General features: G+C 39.0%; 1 protein-coding gene across 3 annotated transcripts; it reads right to left on the bottom strand.

Annotated features, from left to right (window-relative positions):
- Window positions 1-229: 229 nt before the first annotated feature.
- Window positions 230-16,394, bottom strand: UCHL5 (ubiquitin C-terminal hydrolase L5). Of its 3 annotated transcripts, XM_069022326.1 has the most exons (11): window positions 16,142-16,304; window positions 14,742-14,805; window positions 12,921-13,026; window positions 5,422-5,547; window positions 5,276-5,337; window positions 5,068-5,198; window positions 3,650-3,713; window positions 2,467-2,569; window positions 1,933-2,046; window positions 1,666-1,764; window positions 230-356 (listed from the first exon to the last, which is right to left on the bottom strand). In XM_069022326.1, exons 1-11 carry the CDS (start codon window positions 16,221-16,223, stop codon window positions 312-314), a joined length of 996 nt encoding a protein of 331 aa, XP_068878427.1. In that variant the 5' UTR covers window positions 16,224-16,304; the 3' UTR covers window positions 230-311. The 3 variants fall into 3 exon arrangements, with proteins under 3 accessions (XP_068878427.1, XP_068878426.1, XP_068878425.1); XM_069022325.1 differs by lacking the exon at window positions 14,742-14,805 and having other exon boundaries at window positions 2,467-2,518; window positions 16,142-16,394; XM_069022324.1 differs by lacking the exon at window positions 14,742-14,805 and having other exon boundaries at window positions 16,142-16,374.
- Between the last annotated feature and the right edge of the window lie 72 nt (window positions 16,395-16,466).

Below are 16,466 nucleotides of genomic sequence, written 5' to 3' on the forward strand. Positions count from 1 at the left end.
ATCACATGTTCAAGTGGGACAAATGGGGACATTTTCCTTGCACATTTCTGGGTCCACTTCCCAAGCTTTCAGCAATCAGACAGACTGGTGAATACTGAATGTGACCAGGAGAAACCTAAACATTGCTCAGCAGTACCACATGCACAAGATGCAGGGGAAGGAAGAGTCAGACCCGTGCAAACAGTACAAGACAAACTGTTACAACTGGCAAACGTGCACTGGACAAAAGTTGAAGTTTATGAAAAGTTTTATTGGTTGTCATGAAAATAGTATCAGAAGCAAATAACTGTATGTGTTTTGCAAAGTCATCTTCATTTGGCCTCCTGAGCTTTCTTGGCATTCTGTTTTTCTTTCGCCTAGGAAACAAGGGGAGATGATGTCAAGCTCTGATAAGATAAAGATCATTCTGAATCTTTGAATGACCACTCATTACATTTCTGAATATTAAAAATATGCTGGAAAATGAAAAATTTAAATGTAAATTTAGACCCTTCAGAAGCATCCTACTACTATTTTACTAGGTTAGTATATAAAGCCTTTTACGAAAAAAATACAGGTTTATATAAATTATGCAAAAGAAACTGAATAACTTCTGCAGGGGAAAAGCATGATTTTAAAAACATAATTGAAACCTTCATTTTTCATACCTCCATACCAATTTCATTTAGCATAGAAAAAGCTCTTCCTAATGGAAATATTTTATGTCACAAGAAAACACCACATTCAGACATACTGATTATCAAAACTGAAACAAACGAGATCTCAGTGGTTTAGATCTTTAAAATGAGTGGAAAGAAACCCCACAAAAGTTCCTGTCAAGATATTTGCAGACAGATTCTCACAACTTATATCAATCATAAATAGTTCAAATTGACAGGAAACTGGCACTTTCCTCGTTATGATTTCAGTTAAGAAACAGATTGAGCAAGAAGAGGGGACAACTCAGAAGCAAGGCCAACAACTTTCTGTCAAAACATTAATTAATTCTGAATCAGGCTTTTGCTTATTACCTCTTATTGAACAGAACAGCATGTAATTCAGTGATTTAGAATTAAGATCTGTTACCATAAGCTCACCGGTCATTTACTTGTGAAAGCAGCTTGATGGGTGTTATAAATGACTTGTGTTAACATAAAACAATTAAAACTCCACAAGCTACTGTCTTATAAACTACAGGCCTGCAAATTTACCTTCCTAAATAAATTCAGCTAAAGAATGCACTCATTAAACAATACACAGCTCTTTTTTCATTACACTGATTCGGAGATCCTTTCTCAGTGAGTACAAAATCAGGGATCCTGCCTCTGGCACTCAAGCTCAAGTGCATGCCAGCACAGAGAGCCGAGTACAGTTCAAGTACTTGACCAGCTTAAGAACCTCGCCAAAGCGGCAGACACACTTATTTATTAAAGTTGAATCCAAACCTCAGCAGTAAATCAATGCTAATGGCTAGAGACCTTAGAAAGGGGGAAAGCCAAGCCAGGGCATGAGCACGGGAGCAAGGAAAAGGGAGCGCTCAAAGTCGAGCGCTGTGCCACGGCTGCCACCGCGCGGTCACCGCCCGCTCGAGCGGCCGCAGGGCAGCACAGCTGACACGGGCTCGTCCATTTAACAGGGAAGGTGGGAAGAATTGCAGCAATAGACCGTCAGCTAGGAAATACTCACTTTCTCTACTAATGGTATTAACTGCTGGTGCTCTGCTAGAGTCTTTAATAATTCCATGATGAAAGGCAGGTAGTTGTGTTTTCTTCTAATATTTTCAATCTAAAAATAAATTAAAAGCATTAACAGAATTATTATATGGCTGAACTATCTTCTAGTCCCCATCCATTTCCTTCAGATTAATTGCAAAGCTCCCATATATATATATAAAAGCTGGCTTTTTCTTACAACTGTTCCAATAATTTCATCAGAAAAGCAAAAGCTACATACCTTATATCTTTTTAATTTTTGGTTCTCTTCTTCAATTAACATCTGGTATTTTGCAACTTCTGATTGTATAGAACTTAACATATTACTACTTTGATCTGTATCCATAGGCTCCTCCTTCCACAAAACAAAAATTTAAATGGATGATGTTACTCCATTTTTAAATTCTTTCTTTTTCTTTAATTAAAGCAAGTTTTGTCTCAGAAGTATTTCTATCACAGATTCAGTTTTGTTTACAGTTATGGGAACATTCCAGGAATTTCTGCAGTTAGTTACAAGCAGACTAGTTCAGGTACTGGGAAAAGAACAGTTCCAGGACCACAGCAAATGAGTTAAGGCAGAAAGTCAAAATGACACGTTCACACTGTGCTGAGTGCTCAGCTCAGAGCTGCAGCACTGAGTGCATCCACATCTGTAGCAATCACTCCCTGCTTTTTTTAGTGTGACTCCATTTGGAGCGAGGAAGGGAAGTGAAAAATAAAGCCAACACACAGAACTATCAGAGAACTACTTCAGCACTTCAATTCCATGGCCTACCTCTGCCAGTTGCTGCTGTAGCTCTGCAATCCTCTGCTCATATATCATCTTCCTGTCAGACACAATAGCCATCAGGTTAAACCTTATCTCACCTTCACTGTATCTAAATGAGGAACAGAAAAACAAAACAACAAAGACAACCCACTTTCAAAACTAGTGACCAACACGACAACTCAAAAGCCCCCTCCTTGATTTCACTTTAAGGAATGCATTTCATGGAAACAAAATTTTAAATGGGTTTATTAAGTTAAGTTTGCTACAGATCCAATCTTGTCACAAAATAAAATAAGACTGCAAATTACCTCTCTCCAGTATGTAACTCCTAATAACCTTCTCTCCCCAAAATTTACTATTCCTGTTTGTGGTCACAAAACAAATACTGAAACTGTCCAAAAAAGAAAAGAAAACACGACAACAGAACTTACAGAAGACTGCAGCACACAATACTTTTTACTTTCTCATTACTATTATTTGTTAGAAAATATTGGAGACTTCTCCACATAGTGGAGTGTCTAATTCAACAATTAGACTAGCAGGCCTTTTGGAGGGTAAATTCTCCAAAAGCAACTTGGTAGTCCTGTTTTGCTTATCAAAAAAAAAAGTCCTCAAGCAAAAACTTGGAACTGTTTTCTAAAAATGGCATAAAATCAACTTTATTTCTAACAAATTTGGGACTGCAGTTTGGAACCAGAATTAAGAAGTAGGAAAAGTTCCATAGTATGTTTTTCTAGCTTAAATTTCCAAGACAAGCCACATACCTAAGAAAAACTTGTTGTTATCTCTAAATACCAGCTGTATGGAGAGAATGACTATCTAGTGCTTTTAAGTGCATAGGCAAATGTTATTCATGGTCATGACACTCTTAGCTTTCACTCCCAAAGACCCACAGCTGTGTAACAAAGAAAACAATCTTCTTTTCCAGAGCACTCATAGGATCTCTCTTCACTACACAGACACCCACTTGGATTAATTATGCAGCAGCCCAGTGCATTTGAGATTTATCTATCATCTGCCTGATGCTGGGCAACAGGTTCTCAAGTCACACAGTGATATGCATAAAAAAACGACATGTAAGAGTGATTGCTTAAAAATTCAGCTGAAATCTTTTAACTGAAGGAAATTAGGACTATGGCATTTAAAGCATAGTAAGGTGCTATATTTTAAAGGCATCACGACCATTTACTTTTGTATGCGCTTCTCTATGACGGGCCGCACTGCACTTATCCAGTCATCCTGATTGCATGCACCTGGGGAAAAAGCAGGAAAAAACTCATCATCTTCGCAAAGTTCAACAGAGGAAAAATTCACCACCTTTGCAAAATGTATTGCAAAGTCGACTCATATAATTCAGCCTTATGCAGCAACTTCAGAGTATGTAACAAGTATTTCTTTAGCTACTGAGGCCTGAAATTACTCAGGTGGTTTTTCAGGAGGTGGAAGATATTTTATTAATAACAATATTTAGATAATGCAGTGGCCAAAGCAATGGAACAAAGCTAAATTTTAAGGGCATAATCATCTAACATTTGTTTTGTTGATAACAAGAAATTATGGGGCAGGGGAAAGTATGTTATGTAAGGTTTTTATGACACAAGGGAAATTAGTTGGTATGACAACATTGAAGTAAACAGCAAAGGAAATCACTATGGACAGGTACAGCTGTTTCATATTAACTCTTGATTTTTTCTGTGTAGATGCAATACAATGCTAAAAAGTCAGGCAGAAAGAAAAACTATAGAAGGATATATGACAGAGAACTTGATTTCAAGATATATGAGAGAATACCTACAGGTGATTTCCTAAGCTGGAAATGCCTCTTTTGCAATTTCGAGATTTAAAAATTTTCTAAATTTAAAGTAAATTTAGAGACTCATGATCTTGTGACCATACAAATGATGGTACTGTTAGGTCTGCAGACTGTACAGGATCTCCAGACAGACTAAAGACAAGATTAAGCAGCAACCCACTGCTCAGCCTAAACATAAATAAAATTGTCAACAACACTGGGAGAACACTCTAGGAATAGGAGTGTGGAACATGTTGTTGTTGACAATGTATCAGACTCTGAAGTACATGATAGGCACTGCAGAGCTTTTCAATACAAAAGGGCACACATATCTCAAGAAAGATTATAAAACATGAGCCAATCTTACAGAGAATGAAGCAATTTTCTTTTAAACCATTAGGAAAACACTTGCTGTCTAAGAAGAAAGAGGGCAGTGAGTAAACACAAGCCACATAATGTAAAAAAAGTATCTGGAGTCAGCTGTATACATTCTCCCTTTATGTAAACTTCTCACTTGCAACAGAACTATCAAGGTTTTGGAAGGGATTGCAGGACCTGATCATTTGGTTACTGAATGAAAAGAGAGAGCACCAGAGACATGGAGGAAGCAGGGAGAAAACTGTATTTTCAGACCAACAAAACTAAAACAATACAAATGACTGCAAGGAAGTACAAGCCTACAGCACATTCAGAAAACTCCCTAGATATTCTTTATTTTACTAAATAACTTGCTTTGAGCCTATAACGTATGACCAATTTGTTGCAAAAAGCTATGGTTAAAATGAAGGATGTTCAGAAAAAATGTAAAATGTTACCTAAATCAATTGGTCCTTCCCTTAAGCCATCTAGCTCATAGAGCCTCCCATTAACAGGAACATAGCTTACAAAGTGAAAGGCATCTTCTTCCTTTGCTGAAGACTTTGCATCAAACTCAAACATCTGTTGTCTGCAAAGAAAATTTAAAAACCCCTGAGGTTAAAGAGGATTTGCTCAAATTTTGGCCAGATTTAAAACATATGTTACCTGGCAAAACTGTTGTGAACTTGCCGAATCACTTCTGAGTTGCTCAGTGCCAAACCTTTCATCTGAAAGGAAGTGACAAAACACCTGTAAACCACCAGAGCTGTAACACTGGGACACTCAAAATGCAGAAAACAGTGGGCACTCACCGCAGCATCAAAGCTTTGGGAAAATTCTTTAAATTCTGACAAGGTCTCTCCTAGGTGAATGTCTTGATGAGCACAGTTTAACAGCACACTTACTATGGCTTGAGTTGCACAGGCATTATTTATGACCTAGAAAAAAGCATGGAGAATTTGGTCAGCAGTGGTGATAAAAGTTCACTCCAAACTGGGTTTGTTTTTGTTACAAACACACACTTCCTGTGTTGATTCACATTAGAGCTGCACTCTAACCCACACTGGATTTGCTGCCTGGGTAGCTACAGAAAAGCCTTTGCTGTAATAAAATCAGCTCTGCGTGGCTGTCATATACAATTCATTGATAAAACTCGTATTTCACAGCTGTCCTCAGAAACTGTCATTCCACTGCCTCACCATCTGTCTGAAGTGATTAATAAAAGACATAGAAGAAATGCAAAAATCCTTGGATCTCTGTGGAAAAACTCACAGTAATATTCAAAGCAAGCTGCCCAAATAGTGTTATTTTAACTATGGCCTTAAAAAAATGTCAACTCTCCCAAGAAAATTCCTTCAAATAATCAATCTCCTACTAGGAGTAGGAGGTCAAAAATTTAAGTTGAAGCAATAAAGCACATTATGGACCATAGAATTTTTATTAGAAGGTTTTATTGGACAAAACATTTCAAATATTCTAGGGATAAACTAATAAAACTTCAAAGTGTTCCAAGATGTAGAGATTGTTTAAGTGATAATTAGCTGAATAATGTAATTGTTTCTTTACTTGCAAGATACCTATCCTTTTCAAGTCAATGTTTGTCACTAGTTTGACACCGTTACACTTCAGTATTAAATACCTCACTTTTAGAAAATATAAACAACCCCCTTCATATTAAAGCCATGTCTTTAATGTTGTTTACTAATAACCAAACTAAAACACTGTATTTAAAGAAAGAGGCTACAAGGATTATTAAATATAATTTGAGGTTTAACTAAAGGCACTGTAATCAAATTGTATGAGGCCATAATACAAGAAAGACTTTATATTAGCAGTTTTTTCTCAGTGAACTATTTTTCTCAGTGAGTGAGGTTAGGAAAAAGTAATGTATCATTAGTCTTTGAGACTATTTTGCAGTTGAATATACTACTTAAACCTTAAAGCTTCCAGAAAGGATGTGAATTTTGTACAAAAAAAAAAAAGAAAATTAGTTCAGGGCCGTGAATGTGAAACCACTTCCAACAAGAAAGGAGAAAGAAAAAAAAAAAAAAAGAAAACCCAAGCAACCTGTTCTACAATCAAGGCTAGCACTAACAAAGGAAAACCTAGTATGTTAATACTAAAAGCCACATCATAAATTTATTTTCTATGCTTCAGGGTGTTCTCAGTTCAGATTATGTCTGTATGCAGATGATAAAGAAATAATGAAGCACTTCTTCATTTAAGAAAAATACAATCTAGTTGACTTAAATGGTAATCAAGGGAGTCAACTACACATGCAGAACAGATTACAGCAACCAAAACTCAAATTAAACCAACTGCAGGTACACAAGCTAAGGGCTAGAACATGCACAGCTGCAAAATAAAGGACATACAAGGAAAATCCATCAAGGGCACTGAAATAATGAACCCCCAGACTCGCAGAATGGCATAATTTGAATTACACTTGACATAGGAAAAAGAACTAAAGGTTCTCTGAGATACAACTAAAGAATGTTATCAGAGACAGTTGTAAAGTAGTGCTAGTATGAAAGCAGGGAAATCCCAAGAGGATCAGAGTGCATGAAGCTGATGCAGTGTAATTAAGCTGACAGAGAAGCAAAAGAAGGTAGGGACACCTGTGCTGACAAACTGTTGGAACAGTGCTGGTACAATGAAGGCAGGGTCACCACTACAGCAAACTGTATTTGTTAAATGATAATTAATACAGAAGGACAGGACTAAATGGCAACTACTTTTGCTGAAAAATCAAGATGGAACAATCAGTTGCTCTCTTTAGAGACAACTCAATAATGACTTCAAAACAAGGAAGGGAAATTTACAGAGATTTTGTGCCTAGAGGGAAAATCAACACTGAAACTGCTGACTAGCAGGTTACAGAAGCTTTAAACAGAAAATAAAATCAGAGGAAAAATTAGACTTGGCAGAGAATTAATGGGCTCATCAAATATTGGCCTTTAAGCCTATTTTGTATTCCAACTACAGTATGAGATAAGTCTGATGAAGTCTATAGGGACCAAGCTGAACAATGTCTGACTGGTAGAAAACAATATGCAAAAGATGCAGCTCTGGGGGCAGTGGCCTCTAGCTGTTGAAATGAAAATACATTACAGAACTCAAGAACTTCAGTCAGTGAGAGGCAGGAGGGAAGGAAAAGGCAGCAACAACTGTCCTGTAGCAGAAGAGTAGAAGGAAGTGCAGGTGGTATGCATGAAAATCCAGTGTGTTCCTGGATGTAGATGACACAGGAGAACTACCAAGATGGAACAAGGGAATGAATATCCAGCTAGTGGTGGCTCACAGGCAGGGTGAAGAGGGCAGGGTGAGGATGTGATTGCAGGACCAAATGTGGACAAGTGCCAGGTTTATTTGTCACACAGACACAATGCCATCAGTGCACACAGCACTGCTCCATACACAATCTAGAGAATCCTTCAGGATACCCATCTCTCTAATTTTCAGTGTATCTCTCACTTCAGATGCCTCAGCATTAGCAGAAAACATTTTCTGCATTCAGGTAACATGATAATAAACGCAGGTTGTTCCCAAAAGATTTTTATTTGGACTTGAGGATTAAGAGGATTGTCTGTATTTGTCCAGAAATATCAACATTTGCCTGGATATTTCTGTCCAGGAAGTCTTGGTGAGATATTAGATTGATCAATACTCAAGACTCCAACTTAAGCAAAGACCCACAGTTAAAAGATTTTGTAGGCAGAAGTTCAAGGTGTATTTAATAACATTTGAAAGAAAATTATAATATATACACAGAAATGTATCAAGAGAAGGTTAGCCTTTCCCCAAGTGAAGCTCAGCTTAAAACAAACCAAGGAACCACTTGATTAGGCTACTCTCTAAGTAAGATGCATTACTTCCTAAGCATGCACCTTTCTCTAGGGATCCAGTCTGACTTTCTGGATCAACTGGATAAAGGTAGAAGCTCTTTAAATTCCTGACTCACATCTTCCACCTGATGGATTATGTATTTTGCTTTTCAAAAAAGCTGTGGACAAGCCTGTGCTCAATTAGTAGTATAACCAGCAAATCCCTAGGCTTCACTTACTAAATATCCCAACATTACAGAACAGTTGGTTTAAAGGAGTTCAATGTGAAAATTTCAGCATTAGCACAAAGTTCCACAACTTATTCTTGTTTAGAAACCCTACATAATTTTTTTCCATTTTAATTTTGTTGTAGTAAAGACATAATTTTTCTACAGCTATATTCAGTTAATGAAAATCTCTTTCTGATTTGTTTCATGTCTTGAAGTTGTACTTCTAGTAAGTTATCTGTTATCCCAAACTTAGCTCTAACACAGATATCTGGTCTATCTTAATGTTACCAAATCTGCAAGGGTCAAAAATTTTGAGTTTGAAATCAATTAAGTATTGGAAATGTAAAAATACATATGCTTCCATTAGTGCCATAAACATAACCAGAGACCAGTGTTTTGTTATTAACAGTACCATTTATAAGATACTCCTTCTGAAGGTATTCCAAATTAATGAAGTTAATGTTCTATCACAACAATGCAAAATAAAATAAATACACGGCATCTAAGAAAGGCAGGATACCAATACTTCTGTACTAAAAGATGAAGGATTTATTGAACTAAAAAAAAAAGTAGTTTCAGGTCTAACAACGGCATTCTTTTTTGTCCAGAGACACTTCTGCAGTGCTCAGCAGAGAATGCAGCTCCTCCAAACACTGTGGCAGGGTGCTGAATACATTGAGTAGGTGTAATCATGTATCCACTGTGACTTAAGCAACACAGAAATCAGGAATTCCGAGTTAAGGCTGAAATTGTATCCTTAACTCACCTCATTGTGCCTAGGTATCCTAGCTCAAAGGGTATGTAAGATCATCCAGAGTTCTGTGGCCTCAAATAGAGGACCAAACCATACCTAGGCATAACAGGGAGGCCAAATTTTAACATGAGTGCACATAAAAGTGACCATTAAAAAAAATCCTTTAATATGCATGCATATCAGACAGACTTCAAAATTCAACCCCCCAGCATACTTGTGATTTAACTTGGAACAAGATCTAGTTGCCATTTGGAACTCAGCTACAACATCACCATGGAAGTGGAAATGAGGAAAATGTGACCATGCACAAGCTTCTTACCAAAACTGAGTTTCCTAATGCAATTTTAAAGATGTTTTACTAGACAGTTTGAGAGCTGTAGCCTTTCACCTCTAACTAAAGTTTCCCACAATTAAACAATTTTTAAGATTGAACACATAATAATATTGAACTGAAACAATTTATTTCCTATACTCAACTGTTGTTACATATTAACAGTAACCTTGTCTTGCTCACCCAGGAGGCAGGAGGACGCTTGAAAACATGTCTGCACTAAAACCAATTGTACCAAATGTCTTTAGATGGGAACATTTAAAAGAAGAAAATGTGTGAGAAAGAAAAGAGAGACAGAATTGTTGAGATTTTTCAGGCTCCAGTGTCATGACAGTTTTGAAGATACGGATCAACAGATCAGTAACTTTAAATGTCATAAAAATTGCCCTAACCAACCTATTTGTTCCGGGATTCCAGCCTACAAATGAACATAATGTAATTTTACATCATCACTTCTGTAATGAAGAAAAAGGTCTTCTGGAAAGACCCTCAAAATCAGCATAAAATCTGGAATAAAACATACAGAGGAAATAAAAAATACATGTAAACCCGGTTGCACAACAGTTGGGAGGACTTGCTCTTTCACAATACAAATGCTCATCTCGCTTTGTGCTCCTGGGGTGACTCAGAAGGATTCAGAGTGTGGTTTTGAGAAATGCAGTAACTTCAGCACTACCATAAAGAACCCCCTGTTCTCTCTCACCTGTTGCCAGCTTTGTCCTGTATAGACTCGCTAAACAGACACATCTCAAAGTACAGCAGAGACCAGCCCAGAAAAAGTGCACAGGAAACTGCTGGGGGATGAGCTGCACTGGCTCACAGAAGCTCACTGCACCCTGCTCTCATCAGCAGCAAATCATAAGATCAGACACTTACTCAAGGAAACACTATAAGTCCTCAAAACATTGCTTGCCAAGTTGGATCTCTAACCCAGGCTAACTTTCCTCAGTGTGAAAGTCACCAGAGCTAAACTGGTATTAAACAGATTCCTCCAAAATATCCGAAGCAGTTTCTTTCTGTTGACTTTTAATAATAACTTCTCTGTACCTATTTCCAGTTGTTCAGTCACAATAGCTCAGTCCAGGCAAAACTGAACTGATATGAAACACAAGCACATACATGTCTACAAGGAATGTTTTGGTTTTGCAAAGCCACTGCACTTGACTGACAGACAATGCTAAAAAGTGAAGGATACTAACTCTAAACTTTTTGCAAATGACTTTTGAAACATCTATTCCACGCCATCAAGTGGCATAACCAGGCAGCACTATTTTTCTAGAACATTTCTAGAAATTGCTTTCCATACTAAAATTAAGAATCACTCTAGCACACTCTCTTTAAAGGCAGCAGGTGAATGAAAGGGACAATTAGAAAGGAGGTTTCAGCTTAAGAACATGTTAAAATATGAGTGTTTCAAAGAAAACTATTAAATAAAGAAGACTTCTCACTGCTAGCCTTTAATTTTGTGGGGTTTGTTATCAAATCTAACATTATCCAAATTTTGTGATGTACATTCTGCAATCTCATCTTAAAGCCCAAGAAAGCTCCTCTTAGTTATTGCCTTTAAACACAGTGTCAAGGTTCAAAAAAGGGAAGAGGGGAGTGGAAGAGGCAAAAGAAGTGGAGCAGGCAGACAAATGCTTTGAAACTTTTCAGCATTAACAAAAACAACAATTCTAGGAGAACCTCAGCTACTCATAGGAAACAAGATGGAATCCCTTGAGTGAGGGAAAATTTACCTTCACTTTAAAACAAAAAAAAAAAAAAAAAAACACCCTCCAAAAAAATCCCTCTCTAGATTCTGATCAGAGTAATTTCCTCCCACCATATAACCACCTTTTGAAAGTTTTATCAAGGATTTTCCCTGAGTTCTTTGCCTCATGGCTGTTCTGTAGCTACAGCCCATGGCCACTAACAGTACGTTTGGTGAGGCAGAGACCACAACCTAAACCAGTGCCTATGAGAGCTATCAAGCTACAAAGACCATTAGCAAACTGCTGCTGATCACTGTATCCTAAAAATGGTGGGCAATGTGTGGCAGGACTCAAGAGCTGCAACAGGGGAAGAATGAAGAGAATCAGCATTAAAAACAGCTGATCCACAACAGCATGAAACAGGAAGGTGATTATTAAAGGAATAAACCAGCAGGTAAAGAGTGGCCAGGACAGCTATTTGCATTGTTTTCCCTATTTCTATACTTTTACCTGGAAGTACGTGGAGATTTTTTCATATTCTGAAATTTACATTCAAAACACTTCTGCATTTGTGGTGTGAAATAAAACAACAAAAAACCCAACCAAAAAAGAAAAAAAAAAAAAAAACCCAAAAAACCCCACCCTAAACACCCCAACAACTAGACTATGTAAGTTCACAGAAATCCTAATAATTTGCCCTTTGATATCAATGTTTTGTAATTAACACCTGTAGGGTTACAGTTCTTGTTTAGACTATTACATTTATCAGTGTTTTGGAAGCAGGACTCAGAAACAACCTAAAAACATTGTTAAATGCTCCCTACTTTCATTCTGGTCACTTTCTCTTGTTTTTCTTGCTTGCAAACAACATACACAGCAGTCTGCTAACTCTAAAACAGAATTTCAGTACTACCCTGTGCTTAATAAAACACAATAGATTACCTCAGCATAATTTTTCCTGTTATTTCTAATTTAAGTTCACCTTTTTGATTTGAATGCTTAAAACTTGCATGCCAAAATGGTCTGCAAACCCTTAAAGGAAAGCATTATCCTACATATACTGCTCCAGCTTCAGAGCATTTGAGAAAAACAAGAAATATAAACAGGACCAAAATAAATTTCTTCCAAGAAGTTGTTGAAAGTGGTTTCAAAAGAAGTAATTTGCTCATTCTGCTGAGAACATTTACCAAAACACTATTTACTGCACAGAAGACTGAGTTACTTTATGCGTGAGGGCTGACAAATAAATAAGAGCTTTACTCTTCCATGGCTGCTATTTTTGTCTGACTTGACAGATCAAACTGATTTGCTTTGTTAATCACCTTTCAATACACAGCACCTACTCTCAGAATTTGTTGAAGCTATTTCACCTTGCGAAATGCTAATTTCTGTACATATTAACAAAAAGTAGGGGGGTTTTTTGGTATTAAAAGCTGTGTTTCATTACACATCTAAAACAATTACTGAACTTGTCATACCTGCTTAGCAAAAAATATGGTATCCAGTCTGGAATCCTGGACAACAGAACCTGCTGGCTCCTCTCCAGGCTGCCACTTGAAGAGAAAAATCAGCCCATGTACTGGCCTGAAAAACAAAATTTATATGAAAAAGGTCACCTGTACTGATAAAAATACCAAAATCACCTGTACTGTAGTTTACCTGTATGCTGGTATGGTAATTCTGTTAGTTCTTTCTAAACATCAGGAACTTGTACTGAAATTTTCAGATGTGCTCTTTCAATTAGGCAGAAGACAATTCAGGCTTCTTTCTGTAAGTGCTGAACAATCCCAATCTGAATTATCATTTAGCCGGTAATTTTCAGAAGTCAGGACCAGTTTTCCTGCTTACTGCAACTTTTACAGTTGCAGAACTCTCATTTCAATTGGTTAGTGATAAACAGCTGTTAAAGCATTTCTCAATCATATACAAGAGCAGGAGCTAAAGTTTTAGTAATCCTTCTAGACACAGAAGAAATATCCAAAGAGGAACTCTCCTGAAACTTCATGCTTTGAGTTATCTCACCAACAAGTGAGAGAACCCCAGTTTTCTCTTCTAGTAAAAATGTGTCTAGCTTTTCATACTGCATGTCTTGAATAGTGAACAGCTTTTATTACATGTTGCACTGTATTCAGTATGCCCAGAACACAAAAATTTATCAGTAAAGGAAACAGTTCTTACCAAATCTACAGTTACAGTAAGACAAAAACTTATTCATCAACTTAAATCTAAAGGTCATAATCACAAAAGGTTTCTCTACAAAAGGCAAACATACACCTGTACTGCCTAAAAGACTTTTCCTAAGCTCTGACCAGAAGTCTGAGATGCATTTTTTCAAATTCTCTCAGTGGACCTGCTGTTTAAAAAACCAAGCTGTTCCTATATTCTTTCACTCCCAGTGTTTATACACTGTGTAAAATATTGCAGGTGTAAATGGGAAGGGAGGAAAAGGAAGCTGGCCATCTCCCAGGACATGCAAAGCTGTCACTTAATGACAAACAGGTAAACGTTCTGATGGTGCAGACAGCAAATAAACCCCTTCCTAGGCAATGTTTCTGCCATTCAGGTGTTGCTTGCCAAGTATCTTCAGTCAAAAATTCTAGAAGTACATCATCTGTACCAACTGCTGCATCTTTAGAAAGATTAATCCTACAAGCATAGGATATTTGCACAAGATACAGGAGTATGGTCCAGGTTAAATTACATTTTCCTCTTAAAATCCTGTATGTGAACATGGATAACAACACCTCATGGACAAAATGTTAGAAGAATTAATGTTGCTTAACAAGGGCAGAATCGTTCCACATGGCACCAGTCATTGTCAGTTATAAAAGGCCTATTTGCCTTCACATACATATGGAAGTGGTTCTGCAGGAAAAACGAGTTACAAAGGTATCTAAGTACAGGAAAATAATTTAAGACAACAGAGGCAACATCATGTGATGTGAGGAAGAAGGGAGATAAATCAAGGAACAGGAATTCGCCCAAGAATTTGTTAAAAGATATAATGCAAGCTAATGGCAAAATCATTAGGAATCTATTTCCACATTCTAGCTACTATCAGCATCTCTTTCAAAACCTAATTAAGCTAGATTAAGTACCAAAGCATTAATAAAAAGCAATTTAACTGCCAGATATTCCATTTAATAAAAATCCTACTGAACTTCTGTGGAAACTAAAGGAAAAAAAAACCACAAACACAAAATACCCCAAACAAAAAATCCACCAAAAATACACCTGAGTTTAGTACACATTCTATCAGGGACATCAGATGAATGTGAATAAAAAAACATGTGCCTTACTTCAATTTTTCAAAGTTCTCTGGCTCCAAACTCCATATTTCTTCAACTTGTGCTCCTCTACAGCCTGAAATAAGGAAACACACAGGTCTCTCCAACTAACCCATTTATAGAGGGACACAGCCAGTCAAGACACAAAGACATTATGTAATGTTTACAACTTGTATGTCCAGGCTATGGAAAAGTCTATCTATGGGCTTTAACACACCTTGATTGAAAAAAACCAAAACAAGACAGGTAAAGAGAAATTATTTCAGGAATTTCTGAACCTGTGTATGGTGACGCTGTCTTTACAGCACAGTTGCATTTTAAAAAAGAAACAGAGGAGATGAAAATATCTCTGGTCGCCCCATGCCACTTGCTTAACTGAAAACAATACTGTTTTTAAAGGCATTATCAGCAAGTCCAAAGCAGAACTTTAAACAGCTATCTCCAGACAAAGACCCATGGTAGTAGACCGAAAATGCTGTACATTCAAGCAAGGTATTTTCACAATACAGAGAGTAAAAGGTTAAAATATTTAGTATGTGCAAGTTTAATTTATTAGTTAAATAAAAACATCAAAGAAGCCTGTATGGACTTCATTTCTGAGAAAAAGACATGACAGAAACTATAAATCAATGAAACCTAGAGTAAAATAATTTTGGCTCCTTGGCTGAAATCCTGTGTAGATTTCTCTGTTGTAATAACCATGTACTCATAGTTTCACCAAAGATATTAAACGCACTTCAACACAAAATTTAATATTTTAGAAGGTCAGGCAGCCACTTGAAGACTATCCTGCCACTGCACAGCCCTTTCCCAGAACGTCTTCCCTCCCGGGGCTTTGTAACCTGAACACTTTCCTACCCTTAAGTCTTAAGCTGCGCCAGGGAAGTTTAGATTGGACATTCGGAGGAATTTTTTCTTAGGGGTGATTAGACACTAGAATGGGCTGCCCAGGGAGGTGGTGGAGTCACCGCGCCTGGAGGTGCTTAAGGAAACACTGGAGGTGGCACTCAGTGCCATGGTCTGGTTGACAAGATGGCATTGGGGTCACAGGCTGGACTCGCTCATCTCTGAGGTCTTTTCCAACCTAACCGATGCTGTGACTCTACGCGGCACGTCCCCGCCGAGCCGTCCAGCAGCAGCGCAACACGTGCCGTGGCGAGGGCCGAGCCGCACCGCACAGCCCGCGCTGGGGCCGGGCCGCGGCAGCGCCGCCGAGGTCACGGGAGCCGCGCTCTTCCCCGGCCTCACGTCCCTCCGCCCTCCCGGCCCTGCGGCAGCCGAGCCCCGCGGGGAGCCCCCACCGCGTCCCCCGCACCCGCTCCCCGCCCGCAGGGACAGCGGGCTCGCACCCACCGGTGCGGGAACAACCCCGCGGAGCCCCCACCGCCTGCCCGGCCCCGCTCGACCCTCACCGAAGCCCTTGATGAGCTCGGTGAAGACGCCCGGGTCGCTCTCCATGAGGCACCACTCGCCGGCGCTGCTGCCCCCGGACATGGCGGCGCCGCCGCCGCCGCCGCTCAGGCTGCGAGGCCGAGCCGCGCCGCTCCCTTCCCGGCAGGACTCGCGCCGGGCACCGCCATGGAGAGGCGGGGCGGCCGCAGGAAGCGGCGGCCGGGACTGGATCCGGGGCAGCTGCGGGCGCCGGCGGCACCGCCCCGGCCACGGGGAGGCCGCGCCGCGCCCCGAGGCTGCGCTCCGTGGCGGCTCCGGGGTGGGCGGTGGGCGTGCAGCCCTCGG

This window comes from Aphelocoma coerulescens, chromosome 8 (assembly GCF_041296385.1).
Source record: "Aphelocoma coerulescens isolate FSJ_1873_10779 chromosome 8, UR_Acoe_1.0, whole genome shotgun sequence".
NCBI classification, from domain to species: Eukaryota; Metazoa; Chordata; class Aves; order Passeriformes; family Corvidae; genus Aphelocoma; species Aphelocoma coerulescens.

Excerpts from the sequence above, each read along its gene's own strand:
- UCHL5 (XM_069022326.1), bottom strand. The coding sequence starts at position 16,223 with ATGTCCGGGGGCAGCAGCGCCGGCGAGTGGTGCCTCATGGAGAGCGAC. Across the intron at positions 3,714-5,067 it reads GGAAGGACCAATTGATTTAG|GTGCATGCAATCAGGATGAC; the intron begins GTAACATTTTAC and ends CTTTTTCCCCAG. Across the intron at positions 2,047-2,466 it reads TACAGCAGCAACTGGCAGAG|GAGGAGCCTATGGATACAGA; the intron begins GTAGGCCATGGA and ends GTTTTGTGGAAG.